The sequence below is a fragment of the Cervus elaphus genome, chromosome 21 (genome assembly GCF_910594005.1).
Source record: "Cervus elaphus chromosome 21, mCerEla1.1, whole genome shotgun sequence".
In the NCBI taxonomy this organism is placed as follows: domain Eukaryota; kingdom Metazoa; phylum Chordata; class Mammalia; order Artiodactyla; family Cervidae; genus Cervus; species Cervus elaphus.
The window spans coordinates 7,156,159-7,181,237 of NC_057835.1; the positions used below are offsets into that span (position 1 = coordinate 7,156,159).

The 25,079-nt window shown below is 56.5% G+C and overlaps 2 protein-coding genes across 10 annotated transcripts in view; one reads left to right on the top strand and one right to left on the bottom strand.

The window, feature by feature from the left end:
- Positions 1–20,719, top strand: part of LOC122679646 (maestro heat-like repeat family member 5) — a 57,136-nt gene extending 36,417 nt beyond the window's left edge. The window contains 11 exon segments of the mRNA XM_043880512.1: positions 9,348–9,507; positions 10,718–10,901; positions 15,073–15,214; positions 15,663–15,777; positions 16,487–16,630; positions 17,550–17,729; positions 18,959–19,114; positions 19,674–19,796; positions 19,895–19,997; positions 20,314–20,388; positions 20,622–20,719. Of these exon segments, the coding sequence (XP_043736447.1) occupies positions 9,348–9,507; positions 10,718–10,901; positions 15,073–15,214; positions 15,663–15,777; positions 16,487–16,630; positions 17,550–17,729; positions 18,959–19,114; positions 19,674–19,796; positions 19,895–19,997; positions 20,314–20,388; positions 20,622–20,719 (1,480 nt within the window).
- A 2,397-nt stretch (positions 20,720–23,116) lies between these two features.
- Positions 23,117–25,079, bottom strand: part of PTP4A3 (protein tyrosine phosphatase 4A3) — a 32,092-nt gene continuing 30,129 nt past the window's right edge. For 7 of the 9 annotated variants that reach the window (XM_043880524.1, XM_043880522.1, XM_043880523.1 and 4 more), the window contains one exon: positions 23,117–23,778. In XM_043880524.1, the coding sequence (XP_043736459.1) occupies positions 23,362–23,778 (417 nt within the window). In that variant the 3' untranslated portion in view covers positions 23,117–23,361. The other 2 variants (XM_043880525.1, XM_043880528.1) reach the window with 1 other exon arrangement.

Consider the following 25,079-nt stretch of genomic DNA (forward strand, 5'->3'; position numbering starts at 1 on the left):
CTTGAGGTTGTAGCTCCTGGTCGCCGACACCCTCTCGCTCACTCCCGCTGCCTTGATCTTGGGGATGCCAGCATCTTTTGTTCGCCCTGATGCCTCAACACCTGGACCTCCTCTCCCATCTCCCTCAGCCGCCCCCTCCCACAGTCATAGCCTCGGCTCAGTCACCTTCGGTTTCAAGCAACTGTCCCCTACCCTGACCCTCTGCCTTCTCACTCCGTCTGGTACCCACCCCCGACCAGTGAGCCTCTGCCCTCCGGGACCTCCACATTCGCTACCTTGCTCACCTCCTCACGGCCCCTCCCCTGTCCTCACCTGCCTCCTTGCCAGCATAGAACCTGCCTTCCGATGTCAGAGTAGCTCCCTGCACACACCCCAAGCCCCTTGGCCCCTTTGTCACACTCAGCTTGCAAAACTCAACTGGCTCCATCTACTCCACACCTGCACCTGTGCAGCCAAGTGCAGGAAAGAGCCGCCCTCTAAATCCCCAGCCACACACCACCACGGAGCCCTCAGCGCGGCCCAGAAACCACATTTCCCCACCCTCCCCTCCCCTCCCCTCACCTCTGTCCCCGCCTCACACTCAGCCACCGGCCTTGCTTCCATTCCCCTGAAAAATCATAAGCCACCAGAAGAGAACTTTCACAAGCTCCCAGAACCCAGGACCTGTTTCCAGGAAGATTTCTAATTTTCATATGGAAGGGACTTTTTGTTTTTATTATCAATGTCTAGTTTTATTGCATTGTGATCAGAGAATGTCATCAAATATTTCTGGTTTATATAATTTACTTATCTTTTAAACAATTTTTGTGAATATTCTATGGGCACTTGAAAGGGTGTTTCTTTTTTTTTTTTTTTCCTGTTATCAGGTGTAGGACTTGCTATAAAGATTTACTTTATTGATTCTGTTGTTTAGGTCTTCTACCTCCTTGTGTCTATTTGATCTGTCTTGTACTGAGACTGGTGTGTTAAAGTTTCCTATTATTAATATGTTTCTATCTATGTATCCTTCCATCTCCTGTGGTTTTTATTAATACTTCATAAGGTTGTCATGTTATTTGGTGTATACATATTCATAAGTGTTATATCTTCTTTATGGATCATGACTTTCAGCATTAAAAAGTGCCCTGCCTTGTCACATTTAATGCTTGAAGGACTTGAATTCCATTTTTTTATCAGAATCACGTCCCCCACTTTCCCATTTTTCCCCATTTGCCCAGTATTCATTTGTCTGTGCTTTCATTTAACCTTTCAGAATCCATTTGTTTTAGGTGTCATCATACATACAGCACGTAGTTCGGCCTTGACCTATGATCAAATTGAAAATCTTTTGATTTTAATAGATGAGTTAAGTCCATTCACATTTATTGATATGACATTTATTGATGTGTCAAATCTCAGTTCTGTCATAATATTTTGTAATTGCATGTGTTTTATTTGCTACATGTTTTTCTGAGATGTGTATTCTTTGATCTTTGGCTGTTTTTTTTTATTTAGCAAGAGTTGTATTTTTATCCTAATTGTTACCTTTATACTCCTAACCTATTTTAGTGTCCTTAGTCCCTTGTTTTCTTATTTAACTTTTTAACATCTGGTTTACCCATTTTTACTGATATCCTTAAACTCCCACCCATGCCCAGGTAACAACCAGTGAGATTATTCATCCCTGTCCATCTGTGTTTTCATTTGCACAGTTCTTTGTCAAAATTTGCACTCTACTCCTCCCACATTGGTTTTTAGTGAGTACACACGCTCACCCTAAGTCCCTTTGCCAAAGATTTTAGGTCATCCCGTAGCTTGACAAAGTTAGTGCTCTGACAGTTTCCTCAAGAAGGCTCGTGGATTCAGAATGCCCTAGCTTATTTTATGTTGAAAGTTGTTTACTTGAAAGGTGGCTTGATTGAATATAAAATCCTTGGTTCACACTTTCTTTTATTAAGTTTTTTGGGTTTTTTTTTTTTTGGCCACACCATGCAGAATGCAGGATCCTAGTTCCCCAACCAAGGATTGAACCCAAGCGCCCTGCGTTGGGAGCATGGAGTCTTAACCACTGGACTGCCCGGGAGTCTCTAATTTTTTAAAGTGCTGCTCAGCTGTTGCTTTGCTTTGTTTTTGAAAAGCCTCATGACAGTTGTTTTGTTTTGTTTTGTTGTTTTTGTAAGTTATCTTTTGGCCTGGAGACTTTGGAAATTGTTTTCTTTATCTTTGAAATTCAACAATTTTACTAAGAAATGTCTAGATTAGACCATTCTGTGTTCATTTTCCCAGGTACCTGTTAAGTCTTTTGAGTATGTAGATTTAAGTCTCTAACATTTCTAGAAAGTTCTCTAGGTTGTAATTATTCTCTTCCAGTTTATTGAGACATAATTGGACATACAGCACTGGGTAAGTTTAAGGTAGACAGGATAATGATTTGACTTACATATATCATGAAATGATTACCACAATAATTTAGTGAACATTCATCATCTCGTATAGATACAAAATAAAAGAAATAGAAAAATTATGTTTCCTTGTGATGAGAGCTCTTAGATTTCCTTTCTCCGTAACTTCCACACATAACATGCAGCGGTGTTAATTAATCATGTTGTATGTTGCACCCCTGGTCTTCTTATCTTATAACTGGAAGTCCTTTTGACCACCTTCATCTGATTCCCCCATCCCCACCCCTCGCCTCTGGCAGCCACAAGTCTGGTCTGTCTTTCTATGAGTTTGTTTGTTTGGAAGTATAACTGACCTGCGACACTGTGCTAGTTCCCGATGCACAGCATGGTGATTCTGTTTCTATACATTTCCAAACGCTGTCCGCACACAGGCATTGCATTATCACTAACTGAATTCCCCACGCTGCACATCTCATCCCCATGACTTACTTATTTTGTAACTGAAAGTTTGTACCTTAGTGTGCCTCGCCCTCTTCTCTCTTGGTAATAAGTTTAAATATTGGTTCTGTCCCATTGCTTTTTTCCTTTCTCAGAAACTCCAGAGATTCAAATGCTGTTCTTTCTTCACCTGTCTTCCATTTCTACTACTTTCTCTGTGACCCTTAGTGCTTCTCTTAAATTCATCTTTATTGTCTTGGTGGTCTCTCTACTCTTCATCAATGTTCCTTCCTAAATTTTCACTTGAGTCTTATCTCTCTTGAGCACCTTATAATTTTTTTTCACTTCTGAGTTCAGTCAACTCTTTTTTCCCTTTCTTACTAGAGGGTGTTTCTTGGTCCTTTTTGAATTTATAATTCAAGGTGGTTTTTCATGTCTTTAAATGCTTGCTTGAGTATATTTACCTGCAGGAGAGGTGTTTTCTTACACTTTTTTTCTGCATCATGATTGTTTATCAGGGGAGGAATTTTCTTATTGGATCTGTGTTTTCTGTTTTCAAGGGAAGGGTTGCAATAACTCTGTGAATCTATTAATTTTTCTCCTGTTTATATACAACACTATTGGAGTGTTTTGTAGGATTTCAAATTCAATGGCACCCTCTTCTGTCAGCATAGCAAAGGCCAGATAACTTAGCAGATTTTTAGTTTTGGTGGCAGGTGAGAGGGCCGTGTATCCTCCACTCTCGGGGGTGCCCTTCTTCTCGTGCAGGTCCTTGAATTTTTCCTATTTCACGCCTTTACCTTTCACTAACCAATTTCAAAGGGTGAGTCTTTCTTTTCTGCCCTTTCTTTCCTCCCCAAAGCTGTGTGTCTTGAAGGCTGCCCTCCAGATGAGCGTCCTTTACGGTCCCTTTCCTGGGATCCATGCTCTGATTTACTTGCTCTCCTTCTTTTTGTTGTTTGATATTCTCAGGCTTAAGATGAACCTCGTCTCCCTGAAGATGATTTAGATCAGCTCCGAGCCCTGTTAGCAGCTCCCGTCCCCTCTCCTCTCCAGGGTTTCTCCAGCCTGCCTTTATCTGCTGCAGAGCTTTGTGGAGGAACAGGGGTGGGTGAGAGAACGAGACACTGCAGGCTGGGCTGGCGTAGCTCTCTGCCGCTTGCAGTGTCTCTCAAGGCACACTGTGGCGTGGTGTAGCTTTACTCTTCTTCTTGCTGGATTGTTTCTCAAGGACATTTTGAGAGGTGAGGGGACCCCAGCAAGCCACCGTTGTCCTCAGCTGCTCAGGTCTATAGATCAGTTTTACCCATACTGGAGTTTATATCTGGTTTCCTCAGTGCTAGGGAGCACATTTTTCATACGTCAACATCTATGCAGTGGGAGCACATTTTACACTGATGCCGCCTTTACCTGGGCTGGCGGGGGTGGAGGGGTTCTCAGTTACCTGGGTGCACTCTCAGCCAGAGACCAGTGCAAATTTTGAAGTCCCTGCTGGAGGGTTTTTGGGGGGCCCACACTGGTGGTGTGAATTCAGAGCCCTGTGTGGGTTTTGTGGTTCAGATTCTCAGGCGCACCCTCCTTCTTCCCTTCTCCAGGCTGAGTGAGCACCGGGTCTTCTTGTTATTTCTTCCTGCCGGACAGGCTTTTTATCTTCTCTTGTTTTATCCTATTTACCTTGGGATACACACAGCCCATGGGGTCCAGCCTTTATGATGGGGTCCTTATTAGACTCCCATCTTGGATTGCTGTCCTTTCTTAGGAGCACATGAAATAATGGTGGTATGTCCTAAAAGTATCAACAGAATTGTGTGATTTGTGCCCTTCTAGTATTCCACTGTTGTCTGGTACTCCCCCCCCGAACATTTTGTGTTTAAGATTCATCCCGTTATGTTACCTATAGTTGGAGTTCACTCACTCTGAGTTGCCGTATCCTGTCCCATCTTGGTAAACACCAGCTCCCCTTGTCAGCGTGGACGGCAGACGTCTGAGTTTGGGTCTGTGCCTAACACTGCTGTGACGCTGCACATGCGTGTGTCCTGAGACACACCCACACTCAGCTTCCTTGTGCAGGCATGTCGCTCACCTAACATGATGCGAAATACTCCCGACATGCTTAGACCACCTCTCACACCCACAGTATTTTTATGTATGTGGTTCCTGTTACTCCATGTGTTCACTGACACTTAACATCAACCTTTTAGTCAACCATCAAAATTTTAGTCAATCTGGTGTGTGGTATTAATCATATTTCCATGTTAACTTTCATTTTGCTGATTAAATAATGAGGTTGTACATCTTTTCATGCAATTTTTGGCCATTGGGGCATCTTCTTTGGGATGCCTGTTCAAGTATCCTACAGATTTTTCTGTTGGGTTGTCCCTCTTTTTCTTATCAATTTCTAGGAATTCTTTATATAATCTGGATACAAGGTCTCTGTTGATTATTATATTACATATCTTCTCCACTTTGCAGCTTTCCTGTCTCTCCATCACTAGATCCTTTCATGAAGAGGAGTTCCCAGGTCCATCATTTATTCTCAGATGTTACCTTATAGAAGTCCTAGAGTGTGGGAACTTCCCTGGCGGTCCAGTGGTTAAGACTGCTCTCCCAGTTCAGGGGGCCCTCAACCCCTCTTTGAGGAACTAACATCCCACACGTCACATGGCACCGGCCAAAAAAGCACCCTAGACTTTGCCTTGCTCATTCAGCCCTCCGACTGCCCAACTGAGGGCCGCGTGCCGGGCCCTGCCTTCAGGCTCTCTGCCTGGCACTGCTGTCTGTGCCGGGCCAGCACCCAAGGTTCTCGTTCCTACACTTTAGAACGATTCACCTCCCCGATCCAGAAAGCTCCCCCTCCTCCTCCTCCTGCAAGGCTGTCCTGGCCACTCGTGGCCCTTTGCCGTTCTCCATAAACTTTAGAATCATCGCCTAGCTTCCTCGTTTTCTTTTTCCTCATTTTCTTTTTCCTCGTTCACTCTTGGGCGACTGGTTTTATTGGATTGGCCCTCAGAGCTGGACTGGGAGTAACCCTTGCTTGGTCACTCTCACCCACCCTGGCTCTAGGCGTGGCCTGCTTTCTTTAATTTAGTTCTTTACTCAGAACAGGGATTCTTCTCGGTAATCGAATGCGCACCTGGGAGGCCCTCGTCCGGACGAAAGCCAGGGCCCTGGTTATGAACTGCACCTAAGGACCAGGCTGCCCACCCTCACTGGCTCCATACCCTGCCCACCCACCCAAGGGTCTCCATTCTTTTCCTTTCATTTTATATAGTGTGCTTGCATCCAAACATATTCCTAAAACATTTTAGTTGCAGTTTCTCTAATTTATATAAAGAACATCATGATGCATATAGTCTTCGAAGACTTTTTTCACTGGCCTTTTTTCACTAATGTAGATTTTTAGGTCTAAATTCTCTATTCTAACCTAAATCTAGTAACACCAGTTCTTCTTTCTTTAGGATTGCATTGTATGTCTCTTTCCACTTTTTTTTTAATAGACTGTTTTTGGAGCTGTTTTAGATTTACAGAAAAATTAAGCAGAAGTTGCAAAGTTCCCATCTACTTCCCTCTCCTGCCAGGCTCTTTTCTTGGTAACATCTTGCCTCAGTATGGTAGGCATATTACACTTGATGAACCACTACTGATATATTAACAAGTCTATAGTTTACATTACAGTCCGCTCTTGGGGGTGTACATTCTATGGGACAAGTGTGCAGTGACAGGTATTGACTATTATAGTATCAAACAGAGCAGCTCTGTGGCCCCAAGCCCCCTGTGCGCTATCTGTTCATCCCTCCCTCCTTCCAAACCCCTGGCAACCTCTGATCTTTTGACTGTCTCCATGGTTTTTCCTATTCCAGAATGTCATAGAGCTGGAATCATCCTGTGTAGCCTTTTTAGGTTAGCTTCTGTCACTTTCTGATAAGCTTTCAGGTTCTTGTATGTCTTCATGTCAACCACTCTCACCCCCAGGAACTCATTCTTTCTTATTTCTTTTTTGTTGGGGGTGGGGGTGTGAAATGATCCCCACAGTAAGTCTAGTCAGCAGTCATCGTCATTCCTAGTTACAGATCATCATTCCTAGTTACAGATCTTTGTCCTTGTGACGAGAACTTGTAAAATGGCAAAAGTTGGAAATATGCAATACAGTGTTAGCAGTTATGGTCGCCCTGCACTATGTTACATCCCTGTGACTTATTTATGTCTTAAATGGAAGTTTCTGCCTTTTGATCCTCTTCCCCCATTTCGCCTACCTCCGACTCCTCACCTCTAGCAACCCCCAACCTGTTCTCTGTAGAGAGGAGCTTGTGTTTTGTTTCTTTGGGCTGGATTTTGGTTTCATTTAGATTCCATGTATAAGCAAGATCATGTGGTATTTGTCTTCCTCTCTCTGATTTATTTCACTGAACATAATACCTTCAAGGCCGATACATGTTATCTCAATTGGCAAGCATTCCTTCTTTCTTATGGCTGAATGAGATTTCATTTTATACATACACACACACACATAGGGCTTCCCAGGTGGCTCAGTGGTAAAGAATCTGCCTGTCAATGCAGAAGACGTGGGTTTGATCCCTGGTCAGCAAAGATCCCCTGGAGAAGGAAATAGCAACCCTCTCCGGTATTATTGCCTGGGAAATCCCATGGCAGAGGAGCTTGGCAGGCTACAGTCCAAGGGGTTACAAAAGAGTTGGACACGACTTAGCAACTAAACAACCACAGCATGTGTGTGTCTGTTGATGGGCAATTATGTCTTTTCCGTATCTTGGCAATTATAAATAATGCTGCTATGAACATGGGGGCTCACATATCTTTTCAAATTAGTGTTTTCATATTCTTCATATAAGGTCCCATAAGTGAGACCATGTGGTGGTCCAATTTTTAGTGTTTTGATGAATCTTCATACTATTTTCCATAATGGCTGTACCAATTTACATTTCCACCAATAGAGCATGAGGGTTCTATTTTCTCCACATCCTGGCCAACACTCACTATTCCCCGTCGTTTTGATAACAGGTGTGAGCTGACAGCTCATTGTGGTTTTGACTCCCATCTCTTTGATGATGAGAGACGCAGAGCATCTTTTCATGGACCTGTTGGCCGTCTGTAGACTTTCTTTGGAAAAGTGTCTGTTCAAATCCTCTGCCCATGTTTTAATTGGACTGTGTGGGGAGCTTTTGTTTATTTTTGATATTGAGTTGTGTGTGTTTTCATATGTTTGGATATTAAAACCCCTTTTCATAAGTATGATTTGCAAATATTTTCTCCCATTCACTGTGTTGCCTTTCATCTTGATGGCTTCCATTGTCGTGCAGAGGCGTTTCAGTCTGATGCAGCCTCGCTTGTTGATTCTTGCTTTTGTTCCCTCTGCTTCTGGTGTCAGATCCAAAGACTGATTGCCAAGACTGATGTCAAGGAGCTTATCGCCTATGTTTACTTCTAGGAGTTACAGTTTCAGGTCTTACATTCAAGTCTCTTAATCATTTAGACTTCATTTTTGTATTTGGGGTAAGATAGAGGTCCAGTTTTATTATTTTGCATGAGGCTGCCCAGTTTCCCCAACACCATTGGTTGAAGAGACTGTCCTTTCCCCATTGTATGTTCTTGGCTCCTTTGTCGTAAATTAGTTGAGCACGTCTGTGTGGGCTTATTTCTGGGCTGGGAATGCTTCCTTAACGTGGCTTTCAGACCCACACTTGCCTGACCCTCACTACACCTCCCCAGCTGCTACTGCTCAGCCTCCTGGCTGCTTCCTCCTGTCCCCTGACTTCTTAGCTCGGGGATTGCAGGGCTGACCTCAGGCCTCATCTCCACTTACACTCCTTCCCTGATGGTCACACCCCCAGACCAGGCGGAAAGGCCATGAAACTAGACACGCCTGACCTCTGGTTATGAGGCAGGGCCCTGATCAGGGTACACCTTGTCTCTAGTCCTCGGTTTCCTCATGTGCAAAATGGGCACAAGGTCTCTGCAAAGCCCTACACACACCAGCGACGGCCCCTAAGTTGGCCCAGGTCAGGCCCCAGGGAGCTGGTGGTCCCCAGCAAACCCAGGCCTAGAAGGAAACGGCCGCTGTATGGCAGGCCCTAAAGGCTGAGCAGGAACAGGCCCTGTGAGGAGGCCCAGAGGCAGGAGAGGAGGGAAGGCAGCCAGGTGCTGGAGGTCAAAGGGCAGGGGTCAGAGGGTGACAGCTCTGGGTACCAGCTAGACTTGTCCTGACTGTACATGGGCACCATGGAGGGTGACAGAGTCGGCCATTGGGATGAGAGGGGCCTGAAAGAGGGAAGACCCCAGAACATGGGCCAGGGCAGCCAGCCCCACCTCTGCTGCAGGCCGCGGACCGCACACACCGCAGTCCTGGCCCCGGCCCTCGCGCCCCTCCCCCATCTCACCCACCCATCCTGCCAGGGTTCAGCTCGGCACCCTGCTGCAGGCACCTGAGGCCCTGGGCACAGTGGCTGCTGCTGTGACCCAGGCTGGGCTGGCCAGAGTCTCAGCACCGCCCTCACGGCCACCCTTTGCCTGCAGCCACACCTTCCGGTTGTGGAGGGCCCTGGGTGCCGAGCAAGCCGTGAGCCACCGGGTGCTGGCCGTGCTGCTGGGCTGGCTGCTGAAGCGGCCCCTGCCTACCAGGATCAGCGGCGGCAGCCCCCAGCCCAAGAAGAAGGCCTACCTGCACTCCCTGGCCGTGAGTCTGCCCCCACCACCCCACGTGCCGGCCCAGCTGCCTGCTCGAGTGTGTTCAGTCACACATGGGTGTGAGGCACCCACTGCGTGTGCCAGGCCCCAGGGAGGGGGAGCCCCATACTCAGCCTGGCCTGGACAAGGGGGCCTCTGAGGTGGCCCAGCTGGGAACCGACCATACAGGCCCCGGGTCCAGGCCCAGCTCCCCACTTCCCGACTGAGGGCCCTGGACCCCTCCAGCCAGGTGCAGGCAGCGAGGAAGGGCATGGAGAGATTAGTGAACCCCTGCCCCCATAGTTGGGTTCTGGAGGAATCTTAGAGGCTGCCTCCAACGGCTCCCACCCTCCTGTAGGAGTCCATACCCATTCACCAGCCCCCAGCTTTCCCCACAAGCCTAGACCCTGCTTGCACAGCCACGAGAGCAGGGGGCTCATTTCCTAGCATGCCTCACTTGGGCTGGACGCTGACGGGGCCGCAGCTGTGCCCCAACCCTGTCTGATCCAGGGCTAAGCACCCACTCACACTCCCCAGCCCCCTGAGCAGTGGGCAGAGTCTCCTAAACAAGCTGCTGCCCCCAGCCGAGGGGTGTGACGGCCACACTCGGTGCCCGGGGAAACCCACCCTGTCTGCATGCCAGCCCTCCATCAGCCCGGCCCCTCGACACCCCCAGACCCGGACCCTCCCTGTCGGAAACCAGACTCAGCATGGGGTCAGCAGGGCCGCCTTCCTGGGTCCCGCCCTCCTCTTGTCGTCCTCCCCACCTTGAGAACATTCTGGACCCAAGGCCCCTCTCCAGGTGTGGGAGGCCCCAGGGCTGCTGTCTGGTAGCTCCTGTTCCAGGACCGTGTGTCCCCTCCAGCATTCATTCATGGGCACCTGCCATGTGCCAGGGTCTGTGTTGGGGGCATTTCAGGGAGCACAGCCCACGGGGCGGAGGGGCCAGACCCGAGGCAGTGACTGAGAGCGGAGGGCAGAGCGGATGGGGATGGTGGGCCAGAGGACCCACTGCAGGGCCGGCAATGGGAGGGGGCGGGCGGGGAGCATGCAGGGTCCAGAGGGCGGGCTGCGCCCCCAGGAGGTACGTCTCAGGCGGGCTGTGGTCCCGGAGACAGCGGGCAGACACAGGAAGGCGAGGTCGGCCATGGGTTCTGTGGGAAGGCTGGCGTGCAGGCCCGGCCTCCAGGCCCCCTCAGAGTCCCCTGCCCCCCCCGCAGGCCATGAACACTCTGCACGAGCTGCAGTTCGCCCACGAGTTCAGGCAGGCCATGCAGGAGGCCTTTCCCGAGCTCCTGCTGGCCCTCCTCTCCCAGACGCACTACCTGCTGGAGCTGAACCTGCCCCAGGAGCCCCAGCACGACGCAGAGGCCCAGGAGACAGCCCTGCTCAGCCCCCAGAGGTAAGGCCGGCCCCGGAGAGGCGGTGCGCGGGCTCCCCAGGGCTGAGGGACAGAGCTCCACAGCCAGGCAGCCTAGAGCCGCAGGCGGGTATTCTCGCGCAGTGCCAGGGGCTGGCTCTGGATCCAAGGTTGGCAGAGCCGCGCTCCTCTGAAACCTGCAGGGGAGGCTCCTTCCCGCCTCCTGAGTGCTCCTGGCTTATAGACACCCCCTCCCATCTCTGCCTCCGTCTTCACTGTGTGCCTCTCTGTCTCAACTGCTCTCTTCTTATGAGGACGTCAGTCCTAGTGAACGAGGGCCACCCTGCTGACCTCATCGTAACTTGATTCCACCTGCAAAGACCCAAATGAGATTGTGTCCCCAGGTACCTGGTGTCAGGGCTTTGCTGGTTTCTGGGGACACAGTTGGATCTCCAATAGGTGTGATTCCAAACACAGCTGCCTCCAGCAGTCAGCCGGGAGGGCAGGTGGGCACCCCGCTTCCTTGTGACTGTGGATGCCTGGCAGCCAAGACGCCCAGTGACAGCTGACCCACGAGGACTCCAGGGGCCCGCACGGCACACCATGTCTTACCCAAATGTGGTCCCTGCAGGGATTCTGAGAGACGAATGTTGTCTTTCCCTTTGACGGATGAGGAAACTGAGGCTCAGAGTGGGCCAGAGGCTTCCCCCGAGCCACAGAGAGTGTCCGTGCGTTGCTGACCTAGAGCCCGTAGGATGGCAGGGGTGTCTGCCCAGTGACCACTTGGCCCTGCAGGCAAATGCCCACCACGTCCTGTTGCACAGAGTGCTTGACCCCGACACCTTTTGACTCTGATGTCGTGGGCAGTTGTCAGCCTCCCCCAAGCCTGCACCCTTGACCAGCGTGGACAGGACTCGTGTGGGAGGGTCCGCACCCCACCCCTCACTCGGGTGGTAGCACTGGCTGGCCGCCTGGCCTGCCCCCTGCACTAGGGCACATCTTGAGAAATCCATTAAGCGAGTCTTTAAAAACCGCTGGGGCGACTCTTTTCATCTGTTTGTATTACGATGTGCTTCACACGATTTGTCAGTCTGAACAGCTCTCCCCAAGGCACATCACTGAAAAAAAAAATGTCACTTCTCTCATATTGCTTCTGAATTCGAATGTACATAAAGTTCTTTTTTATTCAAATCAACCATGCAAAATGCATGAATCTTCCCTAATAAGCTAATAAAACGTTCTCCTCCCTGAAATAGGAGGGTTAGGAGAAAGCTCTGATGAACCGCCTCCATCCATCAGCTTCCCTCCCCTGCCCCCATGGGGCCAGCCTCCACCTGTTCCTCCCCTGCCCCCCGTTGCTGCCCTCCACCCCAAATCGAATCAGGCCTCACCTGTGCTTGGAACCCTCCCATCCTCTTCCCCTTCTTTTAACTCCGAGAAGGGCTGAATCCTTCCAGCGGTCCAGTAGCCCTGCATCTGACTCCCCATCACCTCCAGAACCTCATTTCCTGCCATACACCCCTACCCTCCACATGCACCCTCTGCTCAAGCCTCAGCGTCTTCCTACCCTTCCTCAGGCCCCACGCTCCTGCCTCAGGGCCTTTGCACTTGCTGTGCCCTCTTCCTGGGATGTTCTTCCCAACAGCCTCACCTCCTGTGGCTCCCAGCCACCTTCTGTACAACAGCAGTCCTGCTCCCCACTGTTATGTTCTGCCATCTACAGCTGTGGTCTGTACCCTGTATAATGGAGGCTCTGGGGAGCAGGGATTCTGTCTATCTCACGCAAGGCTCTCCCCCAGACAGCAAGGGTGTCTGTCATCTCACTGCGGGGGCCTTCTGCTCAGACCCAGCTGTACCAAGATGCTCCAGCAGCATCAGCCCTCCCCTTCCACCTCTCGGGTCTTGGCTTCTCTCTGGGCAGATTCTCCCGAAGAGGAGGGTGGGGGCCCAGCAGCCACAGAATAGACCGGCACCCTGGGCTCAGTCCCTCAGCTCTCATGGGCCCAGCTTAGCCCACACACTCACCCCTGAACCAATCGCCTTGGTCACAGGGGCAGGCGGGGCTCCTGCTAGTCAGGTCTTGGTCCATACCCTCCCTGAAGCTAGGATGGGCCCCCTCCCCCAGAGGACAACTGCAATACTGCTACCATCCCCAGGGGCCTAAGAGTGGGGCAGGCCAATCAGCAGTGAATCTGGCCAGCTGTCAAGGATGGTGAGGAGGTCTGCAGCTGCTCCCAGGCCTCAGAGGGCGGCCCTGCCCAGGCGGAGCGCTGCAGTCCCCAGTCTGATGCCTGGAGGAGGCAGTGGTACCATCGAGGGAGCCAGGTGCTGAGGAGGAATCTGGGCACAGCTGTTGAGAAGCCCACTGTCCTGTAGTTGCCCCCGAGAGCGTGGGGGGTAGAGTGGGGGAAGGGGTTGCAGCCATACCTGTGACAGCCATGCAAGACTCAAGGCAGAGTCAGGCTAGTCCTCGACCTCTGAGGTTCCTGGCATCCTGCTGAGCTGGGCTGGCCCCTGGGACCAACAAGCGAGGGTTTGGCTCCACTTCCTGCCAGGGCACAAGCACCCACTCCAGCCCTGACTGCGGGACCCTCCCCTTCCTGTGCATCTCTGATGGACAGAACCCCTTCTTGTAGAGACATTTCCTGCTTTGGTCAATTCTCAGCCAGCACCTTCTCAAGTTGATGTCCATCCTGCCCTACAAAGGACTTCTCATTCCTCTTGTTTCATCCATTACGGGCTGAGTCTCTATCTCTAATGGGGTATCTCCTTTCTCCTCATTCCAAAGACATGTCTATCAACCACTTAGAGGTATAAACCAACATATTTCCCTTTTTGCCCTGGCTGCCAGGAAGCTTGTAAATAAAGTTCAGTTCATTTCAGTCGCTTAGTCGTTCTGACTCTTTGCAGGCCAGGCTTCCCTGTCCATCACCAACTCCCGGAGCTTGCTCAAACTCAGGTCCATGGAGTCAGTGATGCCATCCAACCACCTCATCCTTTCATTCCCCCGCTTCTCCTCCTGCCTTCAATCTTTCCCAGCATCAGGGTGTTTTTCAATGAGTCAGTTCTTCGTATCAGGTGGCCAAAGTATTTGAGCTTCAGCTTCAGCATCAGTCCTTCCAATGAATATTCAGGACTGATTCCCTTTAGGATGGACTGGTTTGATCTCCATGCAGTCCAAGGGACTCTCCAGAGTCTTCTCCTGAGAGTATATAAAGTTACTGTTCAGTAATCTCTCACTGTGGCATGGGGTGCTTCCTTTTGTTTCTCACTTACTGATTAGTCTTCTTTTCAACTTAAAGCTTTAAGTTTAATTCAAAGCTCTTTTATTTAAAATCATATTCGCGGTCCTAGGTTTTGGCAGTTGACAAGTAACAAATCAGCAATGAATAATGACATGCTGCTTGCCACCTGGCTCTGAGATCTAAGATCTCCTCCTTACCCTGCTGTGAGTGCTCCGAGCTGGTCGCTCCATCTCACAGCCTGGGTTTCTTCTTCTGTGGGAGGGGCTGGTCCCTCCCTAGGTGTTGGGAGGGTCAGGAGCAGCAGAGGACTGGGCAGCCTCTATGCTAGGGCGACCCTGGGCGAGCCGCCGACACTCTGGGCCTCAGTTGAGGGCAGAACAGGGCCCTCGGGCAGCACAGTCCCTGACCCGCACGCGGTCCCACCGTGCTGCAGTCTGGCACACTCGCTTGAGCCCACGCAAGCACGCCGCCAGCGGAACCCGGTTTCCCACATCTTCAGGGTCCTGGCACTCTCTGGGCTCCCGTAATGCCACACCCCCAGCTGCCGTCCCACCCCGTCCACTACCCCTGCATTGTCAGCCCCACATTCAAATGGCACAGCCTGTCGAGGCTCAGTCAGACCCCCTCCACCCTGCAACTTGGGGAACCACTGGCCCCCTGGTATCTCTGCTCCTCTCTCCAGCCCTATCCGCTCAGCCTCCGCCCTGAAAAGCCAGCTGTGGGCATCTCGCACTGACCACGCGCCTAACCTATCTGGAGCTTCCCCCTGGAACCACCCCCGCTCCCAGGACAGCCCCTGCCCATCCTACACCCCAACATTTCTGCAGAAGGAGGGCGGCAGCGAGCTGCCCCAGGGAGGCTTGGTGCTGCCAGGCCCGGAGCAGAGACGGAAGCCAGGAGGCACACTTCCACCCAGGGCAGGTGGGCGCTCTCCCCAGGGTTGAGGCCGCCCAGTGACCCTCTGCTCCCCGCAGCACGTCGCTGGAGGCACTGAAGAGCCTGCTGTCAACCACCGGGCACTGGCAGGACTTGGCCCACATGGAGCTGCAGGGCGCCTGGGGCCTCTTAGCCACCATCCACACCTACCCACAGGGCGTGGGCCTCCTTGCCAGGTAGGGGCGGGGCAGGGCGGGGCCAGGGGAAGGGGCCCGTCCTGGGTCATCCCTGCCCAGGAGGCTGGGCTATGGACTGCAGCGACCCCCAGGACCTGCCGCGAGCACAGCCCCAAGGACTCACGCGTGTGCACAGAGGGCGCCGGGGCATGGACAGTGCGGGCTCACTGGCACACCCTGGGAGCCTAGAATGCAATGGCCCCCACCTTGGCCGGAGGCTTCTAGGGGACCAGGGCCAGGTCCACTCCCCTGTCCATCCTACGCTTGGCCCACACCTGGCAGCCAGTGAGTAGCCAGTGGGTGCAGAGGGAGCAAGAGAAGATCAGACAGGGGCGTGCCCACTCCGCTCAGCAACACTTCTGGCCGCCGGGCCCCTGGGTTGGGTGGTGGTGAGAAGGCGGACATGGGCTGTCCCATGAGCCCGGCCCGCCCTTCACCCTGTGCCCAGGGCCATGGTGCAGAACCACTGCCGGCAGATCAAGGCACTGACCCTTCATCTGCTGCCCAACCTGCGGAGCCGGGAGGAGCGGGATAGGAAGGCGGCCATCATCATCTTCACAGAGGTGGGGGCCTGGGGGGCCCCTCAGGGACAGCCTGCACCCCATCTCCAGCTGAACCCACCAGGACCTCCCTTGACCAACAGATTCCTCACACCCTGCCTTCCCACTCCCAGCTCCTTGGGGCCCACAGTCAGGGGCTCCTGGTTGGGTCTCCATGTCTCAGGCCCCTCTCCACCTGCATCCTGGGGGACCGTCTTCTACTCCCCCAGCCCTGATGTCATGGGTCCTGCCCCTGGAAAGGTGAAGCCGAAAGGGCAATGGCTGGAACCAGACAGGCACTGGGTGTATCGGGTCCTGGGGCTGAGAGCTGGGCCATGGCCGGACAGAGTGGGGGCCTTTGTCATTTCCATAATGAACAAAGCCTGGTGCGATGCCACACACCAACCTGTAGTGACATCTGGCTCTCCCTCAGGGACTGGGTCTCCAGGTGCCCCATGAGTCAGGCTGTGTTGAGTATGTTGTTCCCAGCTTCGCTGTGTGGCCTCAGACAAGGCCCTTTCCCCTCTGGGCCCGTTTCCCCAGCTATGCACTGAAGGACTGAAGCAGCTTGGCATTGGGTTTCAAATACTCATTAACCAAGACACCCAGAGCGGGGCCGGTCAGCCACCCTCCCCGAGCCCCAGCCCTGGTCCTAGAGCCCGGCTCCCAGACACAGACGCAGGCCCCCTGCGAGAGGCTGCCAGGCCTGACCCGCCTGCCCGGGGCCCCCCAGTTCCTCTACAGCCCCACCCTGCTGGAGGTGCTCCCCAAAGAGGCCGCCCTGTCCGTGCTGGTTCGAAGCCTCAGGGACCCCAGCCCCGAGATCCGCGTGCTGAGCCTACAGGGCCTAGGGAACATTCTTTTCCACCCAGAGAAGGTAAGCGGGTGCGGGGAGCTGTGACAGACGCCCCATAGAGCAGCCGGGCACATGGGGCCTTTGTGTCATTCCCCTTAGAAATCTGCTCTGCTGGTCCAGGCCACAGTCGGACCTGGGTCCCAGCACCCAGGTGGTGCCCAGAGGGTGTTTGTTGCTGTTAAGTGACTCACTGGCTGAAAATAAATCTAATATTGTAGAACCAAACAGAGTTTAGGAACCCAATGAAGTTGCCGAAAACTTGTTTGAAAGTTGCAAAACCAGCCTAGTTTGCACGAGGAGTCCCTGATAAGGCGTTTGACAGTAGGAATCGTTCATTTGCTGACATGTCACTTCCTGACAGTTCATCCAGACAGTTCACATTGCACCTGAGAGGAGCAGAAAGAACTGGCAGAAAATGAACTTAGCTTTTCCTTTTTAATGTAAAACTGGGAAATGGTCACTGCCACTTAGAAGGTCTGGGGTCACCACTGGTGCACCCACCTCCCTGTGACGTGATGTGCCAGTGACTTTAGCGGTGCCCACCCAACCAAATTTGTCTTGTCTGTCCCCCAAGACCCCTCTGACCCCTGGGGAAGCCAGGAATGAGGGCAAAGGCAGGGTAGGGTGGAGGAAGGGAAAGTTGGTCTCCAGGACTTGGTGGGGGGCCCTCTGGCCAGAATGGGGACAGACAGGAAGGACCTGGCAGCTGAATGACATGGGTTAGTGCTCCCCTAACCCCCCAGGGTCTCAGAGAGGGGAAGCCTGTCCCGTCTGTCCACAACTCCCGGGGGACAGAGCAGGGCTGGGAGCACGTCTCCCAGGACGGCAGAGCCAGGGCGAGATGGAGCGGAGTGGGTACAGCGCGGGTGCCCAGGCCTGGATGGGAGTCTGGGAAGGGGCCACAGAGGCACACTCGGCCCACCGGCGCCCCCTCCCACAGGGAAGCCTGCTCCGCGGACAGCTGCCGCCCTTCCTCAAGGGCTTCTTCCAGAGCAGCGAGCCAGTGGTGGTGGTGCGCATCATGGGCACCGCGTCGGAGGCGCTGCACCGCCTGGGCGCGCACATCACGGAGACCCTGGGCCTCCGCGTTGCCATCAACACCCGCGCCTTCTTCGATGACGTGAGTGCGCCCGGGAGGGGCGGACACCCCATCTCGTGCCCCTCGGGCGCCTCCCCCGGCCCTTCCTCGAAGGCCGCTGTCGCCCTGGGGCAGGGAGGTGGAGGGGCAGGGCAGCTCCCCGGGTGTGTGGCGTGCGTGGCACCGGTGGGCCGGCCAGGGGCTGCCGTCGGCACTTGTCCTGCACCTTCAGCTGAACGCCACACCTTCAGTCTCAGCCCCACGTGTCCTCACCCTCCTGACTCATCAGCCCCTGTGGATGACAGACTCTCCTTCAGGGGAAGACAGAGGGATAAGCCCGCCCTCCCGAGTCAGCATCCCTGACACGTGGGCTGTCAGGATGCTACCATAGGCATGAGAGAGGAAAGAGTGTAGGTCCCTGAGGGTGGCCCGTGACCCTCCCCAGGAGCCGGCAGGGGGGGAGCACAGCCCTGCCCCCGAGCCCTGACTGAGGGGGAGCCTCATCCCTGCCCCCGAGCCCTGACTGAGGGGGAGCCTCATCCCTGCCCCCGAGCCCTGACTGAGGGGGAGCCTCATCCCTGCCCCCGAGCCCTGACTGAGGGGGAGCCTCATCCCTGCCCCCGAGCCCTGACTGAGGGGGAGCCTCATCCCTGCCCTGGAGCCCTGAGGGGGAGCCTCATCCCTGCCCCCGAGCCCTGACTGAGGGGGAGCCTCATCCCTGCCCCAGAGCCCTGTCTGAGGGGGGAGCCTCATCCCTGCCCCGGAGCCCTGTCTGAGGGGGAGCCTCAGCCCTGCCCCAGAGCCCTGACTGAGGGGGAGCCTCATCCCTGCCCCTGAGCCCTGACTGAGGGGGAGCCTCATCCCTGCCCCAGAGCCCTGACTGAGGGGGAGCCTCATCCCTGCCCCCGAGCCCTGACTGAGGGGGAGCCTCATCCCTGCCCCCGAGCCCTGACTGAGGGGGAGCCTCATCCCTGCCCCAGAGCCCTGACTGAGGGGGAGCCTCAGCCCTGCCCCAGAGCCCTGACTGAGGGGGAGCCTCATCCCTGCCCCTGAGCCCTGACAGAGGGGGAGCCTCATCCTTTCCCCGGAGCCCTGACTGAGGGGGAGCCTCATCCCTGCCCCAGAGCCCTGTCTGAGGGGGCAGGCTGAGGTCTGTTCCTGGAGCCTGGAGCCCAGATGAAGGGGTCCTGCTGAGGGTACTGGGCCCCACGTCACTCTGGAGTGGAGGGTCCAAGGTGGGTCTGGCTGGGCTCCGAGCCTCTGCCTTGCAGGAGCGGGACAGTGTCCGGGCAGCGGCCATGGCACTGTTCGGGGAGCTGGTGGCGTCGGTGACAGGCCAGAAGTTCGGCGGCCTGCGAACCCAGGTGCACCAGAGCATGGTGCCCCTGCTCCTGCACTTGAAGGACCACTGCCCCGCTGTCGTCACGGTCAGTGGTCAGCGACGGGCCTTCACCTTGGTGGGGCTGGGGACCCACGGTGGGCAGGGGGCTGCCTGAAACCCAGGGACACCCCCTGGGCCGGCGGGTCCAGCCCCCTCACTGGTTTTCCTGCTCCTCCCCATGTGCACACATGTGCACTCACACACGTGCCCACATGTGGCTGTGAGTCTGTTGTCAGGACACCATCTGTCCTGCCCACTGCTGTGTCTCCAGTGCCAGGCATGTCCTCAGGCGCAGGTGGTTGATTGAACTTGAAATATGGGCTGAGCCCTACGTGTGCCAGCCGCTGCCCCGCATCAGGCCATTAGGAAACGCTCAGCCTTCCTGCAGCTCCCGGCCACTGGGGGGATAAACAAGCAGACAGTTTCCAAGCAGATGGGGACTGAACACTGCCTTCGGTCCGGCGGGGCCGTGCTGCTGGCCAGGGAGGCGGGCGGGCTCAGAGTGCAGCCTGAAGGCAGCGGGAAGGAGCCGGGGCGCCCAGGAGGGCCGTGCCCACTGCAGCTTCCTCGCCGCCCACGCCCGACCCTCCCTGCCGTCCCCGCAGCAGGCCAAGTTCGCCTTCTACCGCTGCTCCGTGCTGCTCCAGTGGCGGCTGCCGCACACCCTCTTCTGCACGCTGGCCTGGGAGAAGAGCCTCAGCGCTCGCCACTTCCTCTGGAGCTGCCTGGTGAGGGCCCGCAGTGGGGAGGGGATGGGAGGCTGGCCACCAGGTCCCCGGGGCCGGCCGGCTCTGGCCCCAGCGAGTGACAGAGACACGCTCCCCAGATGAGCCACAGCCAGGACGAGCTCGGCACCCACTGGGCTCAGGCCCTCAGCTACCTGCGCAGGCAGCACCTCCACCTCAAGATCTGGGCAGCACTCTTCATCGGTGAGCGGGGCGGGGGGCTGGGCTCGGGACCCCCAGGCCTGCCCCGCCTGAGCACCCCGACCCTCACCCTCGCCCATCCTCCACTGCGGCTGGAACGTGGGTTCCGCTGGCAAGCGAGGAGAGGGGCGAGTGAGGGGGTCTCGGGGGTCTCAGTTCTCCGGGCCGGGCCCTTCTGTGTTCTGGCCCTGTCTCCGGCGGTCCCTCACACAGGAGGACTCCTTCCCTATGCCAGGGAGGGGGAGAGGGAGAGAGGGAAGGAGGGAGAGGTTTGGGAGCCCCCTCCCACGGGCCGGCGTGCTCCCCATCTGTCGCGCAGGTTATACCATCTGCTACTACCCCCAAGCCGTGTCCCAGACGGCCAGTGACATGGACATAAAGCTGCTGGTCTGCAGTAAGGGAACATCCTTACTCCATCCACCCCTATCCGTGTCAGCAGGGAGCATGGGCCCCCAAACACAGCGGGTAGGGTGGGGAAGGGGAGTGCCCAGGCCTGGAAGGCCGAGGAGGCGGGGTCTGGGTGCCCAACTGCCCCCACCCCACGTGGGAAGGAGGGCGCTACTCCACCAGGGCTGTGGGCAGACAGGGAGTGGAGGGTACCTCTGATTTGTCCCTCCTTTCCTGGAGCTTTTGAGGATCTCAAAAAGAACCCCGAACCCAGCATCCAATACTTCGCCAGCAGGCAGGCCTCCTTCTTTCAGAAGGTGGTAGCCAGACCGCAGTGACCTCCAGCTGTCGACCCCCCCCGTCCCCCTCCCCCGTGCCCACCGCACCGCGCAGCCCTGCCCTGTCCGCACAGAGCTTGGCTGCATGACATCTGTCCATTTGAAAGAAAGATCTAGGTTCAATAAAGAAGCGTCACACCTCTGCGCTCCGTGACCACCATCCCATGGGCCCCCCAGAGACACTGGCAGGCCAGGGGGTGGGCGCAAACGGTGTGTCCCCCAGAGACAGACTGTGAAGTCTGGGCAGGGACCCCCACTTGTGGCCACCAGGCGGCTTCCCGGTGACCGGAGCCCGAGCCACGGCCCGCCCATGTCCTGGGCGCTGAGTGGGCACTCCCAAGGCCTCCATGGCCCTTGGGGCCCACGGCTGAGTGGAGTCACTCACCATGGCGCTCCCACAGGCTTCAGTCTGTCTCCGGATTAGAGCTCCATCATCACTGGGAGGCTGATGGTAGGGAAGAGGTCCTTTGGCTGGTCTCCCTCTGCTCAGAGGACTCAAAGTCACCCTCCACCCCCGTCTCTAGCCTCCTGAGCCCCATCAGGGTTGGCACCTGGGGTTGGCAGCAGAACCGGCCTGGCTCAGAGTAAGAGCTTCCAGGTGGGCTTGGCCCACTCTGAATGAGCCCCATGGACTGAGGCGAGGGTCTCAGCACTCTGAGCCTCAGCTGTCCCATCTGTAAAACGGGTAGTAAGACCTTCCTCCAAGACCCCTTGGAAGGTTGAGTCCAGAAGAGGTCCCCGGACTCCAAGGGAGCCCCTGAAGACCCACCTGAGCTTCAGCAGGTCCTTTCCATCTGTGCAATGGGCAGGTAGGCCCTTCCCTTACCTGAGAGAGTCTCCCGGCCGGAGTTCTCCCTAGGGCCTCCCCCAGCTGGCCCCTCTCCAGCAGGAGGTCCAGCCCCACCCAGCCTGCCCCCTGCCTTTCCCCCCACGTGTTCTCCCAGGCCCTCCCCACTCGGCCCAGGCAGAGCTTCTTCTCCGAGAGCTCTCCCCACACCTCCCGCCTTGGGACCTCCAAGTGACCCGGCCCTCGAGGGCCTGCCAAACAAGGTCCCCCACCCCTCATCAGGCTGTCCCACCACTCCCCATAGATTGTGAGCCCCTCGAGGCAGACATGGAGCTGCACCCAGAAGGCCCCACAACTTGGATAGTGGATTGAAAAAATACAGCAACTGCAGATTCACTGGTGTTGTTCAATATGACCAGCGAGAGGAGTAAAAGACCCTGGGCAGAGCTGGGGCCTCTGCCCACCGTCTGTGAGTCTCTGAATGGCACCACTTGAGGAGGGGCTCTGCGTGAGCTTGGCTTTTCACAGCTCTCCGTTTTGTCCACGGGCCCCTGTGAGTGCCCCCCATCCCACTTGTGCTACAACCCCTGGCTGGAAAGAGGGGCCCCTGAGCCCAGCTGGGGGGTGGGGGTGCCATCTCCCCTAACACGGAGGCTTCCCTGGTTCCCCCCAGTGGGCAGTGGGCAGTGGGGCCTCCTACACAGCCCCCCACCTCACCCCAGTTCATCCTGCCCCTGGGAAGTCTAGTCTTAGTAAAACCTGGAGCTGGGTAGGCCGGGACCCAGAGGCTTCGGCAGCCGACAATGACTGAATAAGCCCCTGGGGGAACCGAGACAGCTGAAGCCTGAAGTTGAGGGAGCAGAGGCCTTAGCAGCAGGGTAGAGGGCTCCAGACCCGGGCACACAAGAGGTGCCCACTAACCAGCAGCAACCATTGACTGCCAGGCCGGCCACAGCAGGCCAGGGGGGGGAGACAGGGCCTGAGTCCTGGTGGGTGGGCCACCATCCCACCCGGGGAAGGCGCGGCCAACCTGACCCAGGGAGGGGCCGGCCCCCATCTCTGCGAGAGCGGAGAGCTGCTCACAGAGCAGGGCAACATCCATGCCCTCCAGCAGGCCCAGCCCCCAACACACTTTCACCCCAGGAACTCCGGGGTCACTCTCCACCCCTCCAGCCTCCCCTCCCTGCCGTGGGGTGAGGAGTTGGCGTGTCCCTCCACCCCAAGCCCAGTGGGCACCATCACACCCTCCCTTCTCTGGGCTTCTAAGACTGAAGTGAGGACACTTAGTGGGGGGCAGGACGGGGCAGCCACCCCACCGGACACCTGACCCGGAAGAATTACCAAGTGACCCATCCTGTCCCACACGGGGGCAATGCCGGTGACCCAGCCCCCAACACAGCAACAGGGCAACTGGGCAGAGCCCACTGGGCCTCAGCCCCTGCTCTGTTCAATCTGGGACGGCCCCGCCCTGAGCCAGGGAGTGCAGGGACCCAGCGTGGACGCCAGGGGGCAGCCAAGCATAGCCGGAAGGAAGGGATGGGCCGCGCAGCATCCCTGGGTTCCGCCAGCCCTCCAAGGCCACCCACACCCCATTCTCCAGGCACACGCAGTCACAGGGTCTGGTTTTATTGCCTTCGAGTGTCCGGAACACCTGACTGCCCCAGACCCAATAACTTAAGGTGCCAAGAACAGGTCAGGGTGAGGGGCCGCAGACGAGGGGCTGGGCCCAGTGGTTAAAAAATACACCAGCCCCCAAACAAACAGGCCAGGAAGGAGAGCTGCCCAGAGGCGGTGTGGGCAGGTCATTACAGGACAGCCAGGGACATGGCGGGTGGGGATTGGGGGGAATTAAGCCTCAGAGGGACAGTGAGGGCTGAGGGCAGAGACACGTCAGACACAGAGACAGACAGACAGACACGCGGGCATGGAGACAGAAGGAAGGCTGGGCCAGACGGCAGTGCGCGCACATGCACACGTGTGCACGCACACACACACCTGCTGGTGTGGGCAGAGACAGAAAACACCCGCGAAGGGTGCGGGGGGCGGGCTGGACGGCTGGTGGTGGGTGTGCCCGGGGGGCTGGGAGCAAAGGGCAGAGGGAGGCCCCGTGGCGGGAGCCCTGCTGAGCCCGCGGCCAGGCGCCCGCGTCCTGAGCTACATGATGCAGCACTTGGTCTTGTGCGCGTGGGGGTCCTTGAACCGCAGTCTCTGCTTCGGCCGGTACTTTTCCAGGTAGGTGAGCTGTTTGCTGTTGATGGCGCCGCGCCGCTTCCTGGGCAGACGGGACCGGGGTGGGGGGTCAGGCAGGACCCAGGCTCGGCCACACGCCCTGCCCCGGAGCTGCAGGCCCCAGAGGCCAGAGAGGCTGGAGCGGGTCCCCGTGACCCACAGAGCCCTCCCACCTCTGGGCCTTTGCCCGGGCCATTCCTACCGCCAGAATCACAGTCACTGCAGCCACCGCGGCTGACCTTCAAGTCACCTGGCTATGGCTCCTCCAGGCTGACCACCTCACCTCCCCAACCCCAAGGTCCCCACCCTCCAAGGCCCCCGTGTTTACCTGGGTGCCACCCCCAGAAAGCAGAGCCCACGGGGATGGAGCCTGGCATGCCAGCTGGCTGGGAGGGAGAGGAGAGGAGGCGGGAGGTGGCCCTCAGGTGCCTGGGTGGGGGGGTACCTAGCACTGCCCACCAGGTGCTTCCGGAGGTCATCTGTCCCCACCGCCCATAACCTTGGACATGGCCGTGGACTGGCTCTGGTCAATGAGGCGTGGGCCGGGGAGGAGCAAGCCTGCGCTGCTCTGAATCACCAGGTTGGGCCCAGCCCCCAGTCTGGGGGGTGCCAAGGCACAGAGCTGCACACAGGCTCACGGAGAGGAACCGTGCCCCCGCTGTGTGCACATGTGCCAGGGTCCCGAGGAGGCCGGAGCTCCCGCGGGCACAGGCAGGCCTGGCCGCCTGACTGGTAAACAAGCCTGCCTCTGGGAGAGAGAGAAGGCTGTGCCCTGGAAACTGTCGTCGGGGGAGCAGCACAAGAAGACACCCAGGCACGGACTGTGCGCGTGTCTCACACACACACACGCACATACACACTCACGATGGGGGGGCTGGGGTGGGCTCAGGCCCTCTGCACCCACCCCACTGTCCCTGCTGCCACCCCAGAACCCTGCTCCGCCGGGGCTCCTTTCCCGGGGGCAGTGGCGGACAGGAGCCCCCTCCCCACAAGGAGAGGAGGTTGGGAGACCTCCATGGGGGCCGAGAATGGGGGACAGAGTGCCCAGGGGCCAGGGCTTCAGAAGGGCAGTCCTGAAAGATCCTGGGGTGTCGGCTGTCCTGGAGGGGTTGGGGCAGTTGGGGCAGGTGGCACTGGGGGGCTCCTTTCACTGCTGGGCTGGGTTGGATGGCTTCTGGGGACTCTTCCTCTCCCAAGAGCTGAGGGGAGTGACACCCCGCATCAGGAGTGCTGGAGGCTTAGAGGGGCCTGCCCCAGCTCCCTGTGTCAGAGATGGGTTTGGGCCGGCCTGCTCCTCAGCACCGCAGGCCCTGTGTGGACTTGGTGCACCCCCGGCTGAAGGAG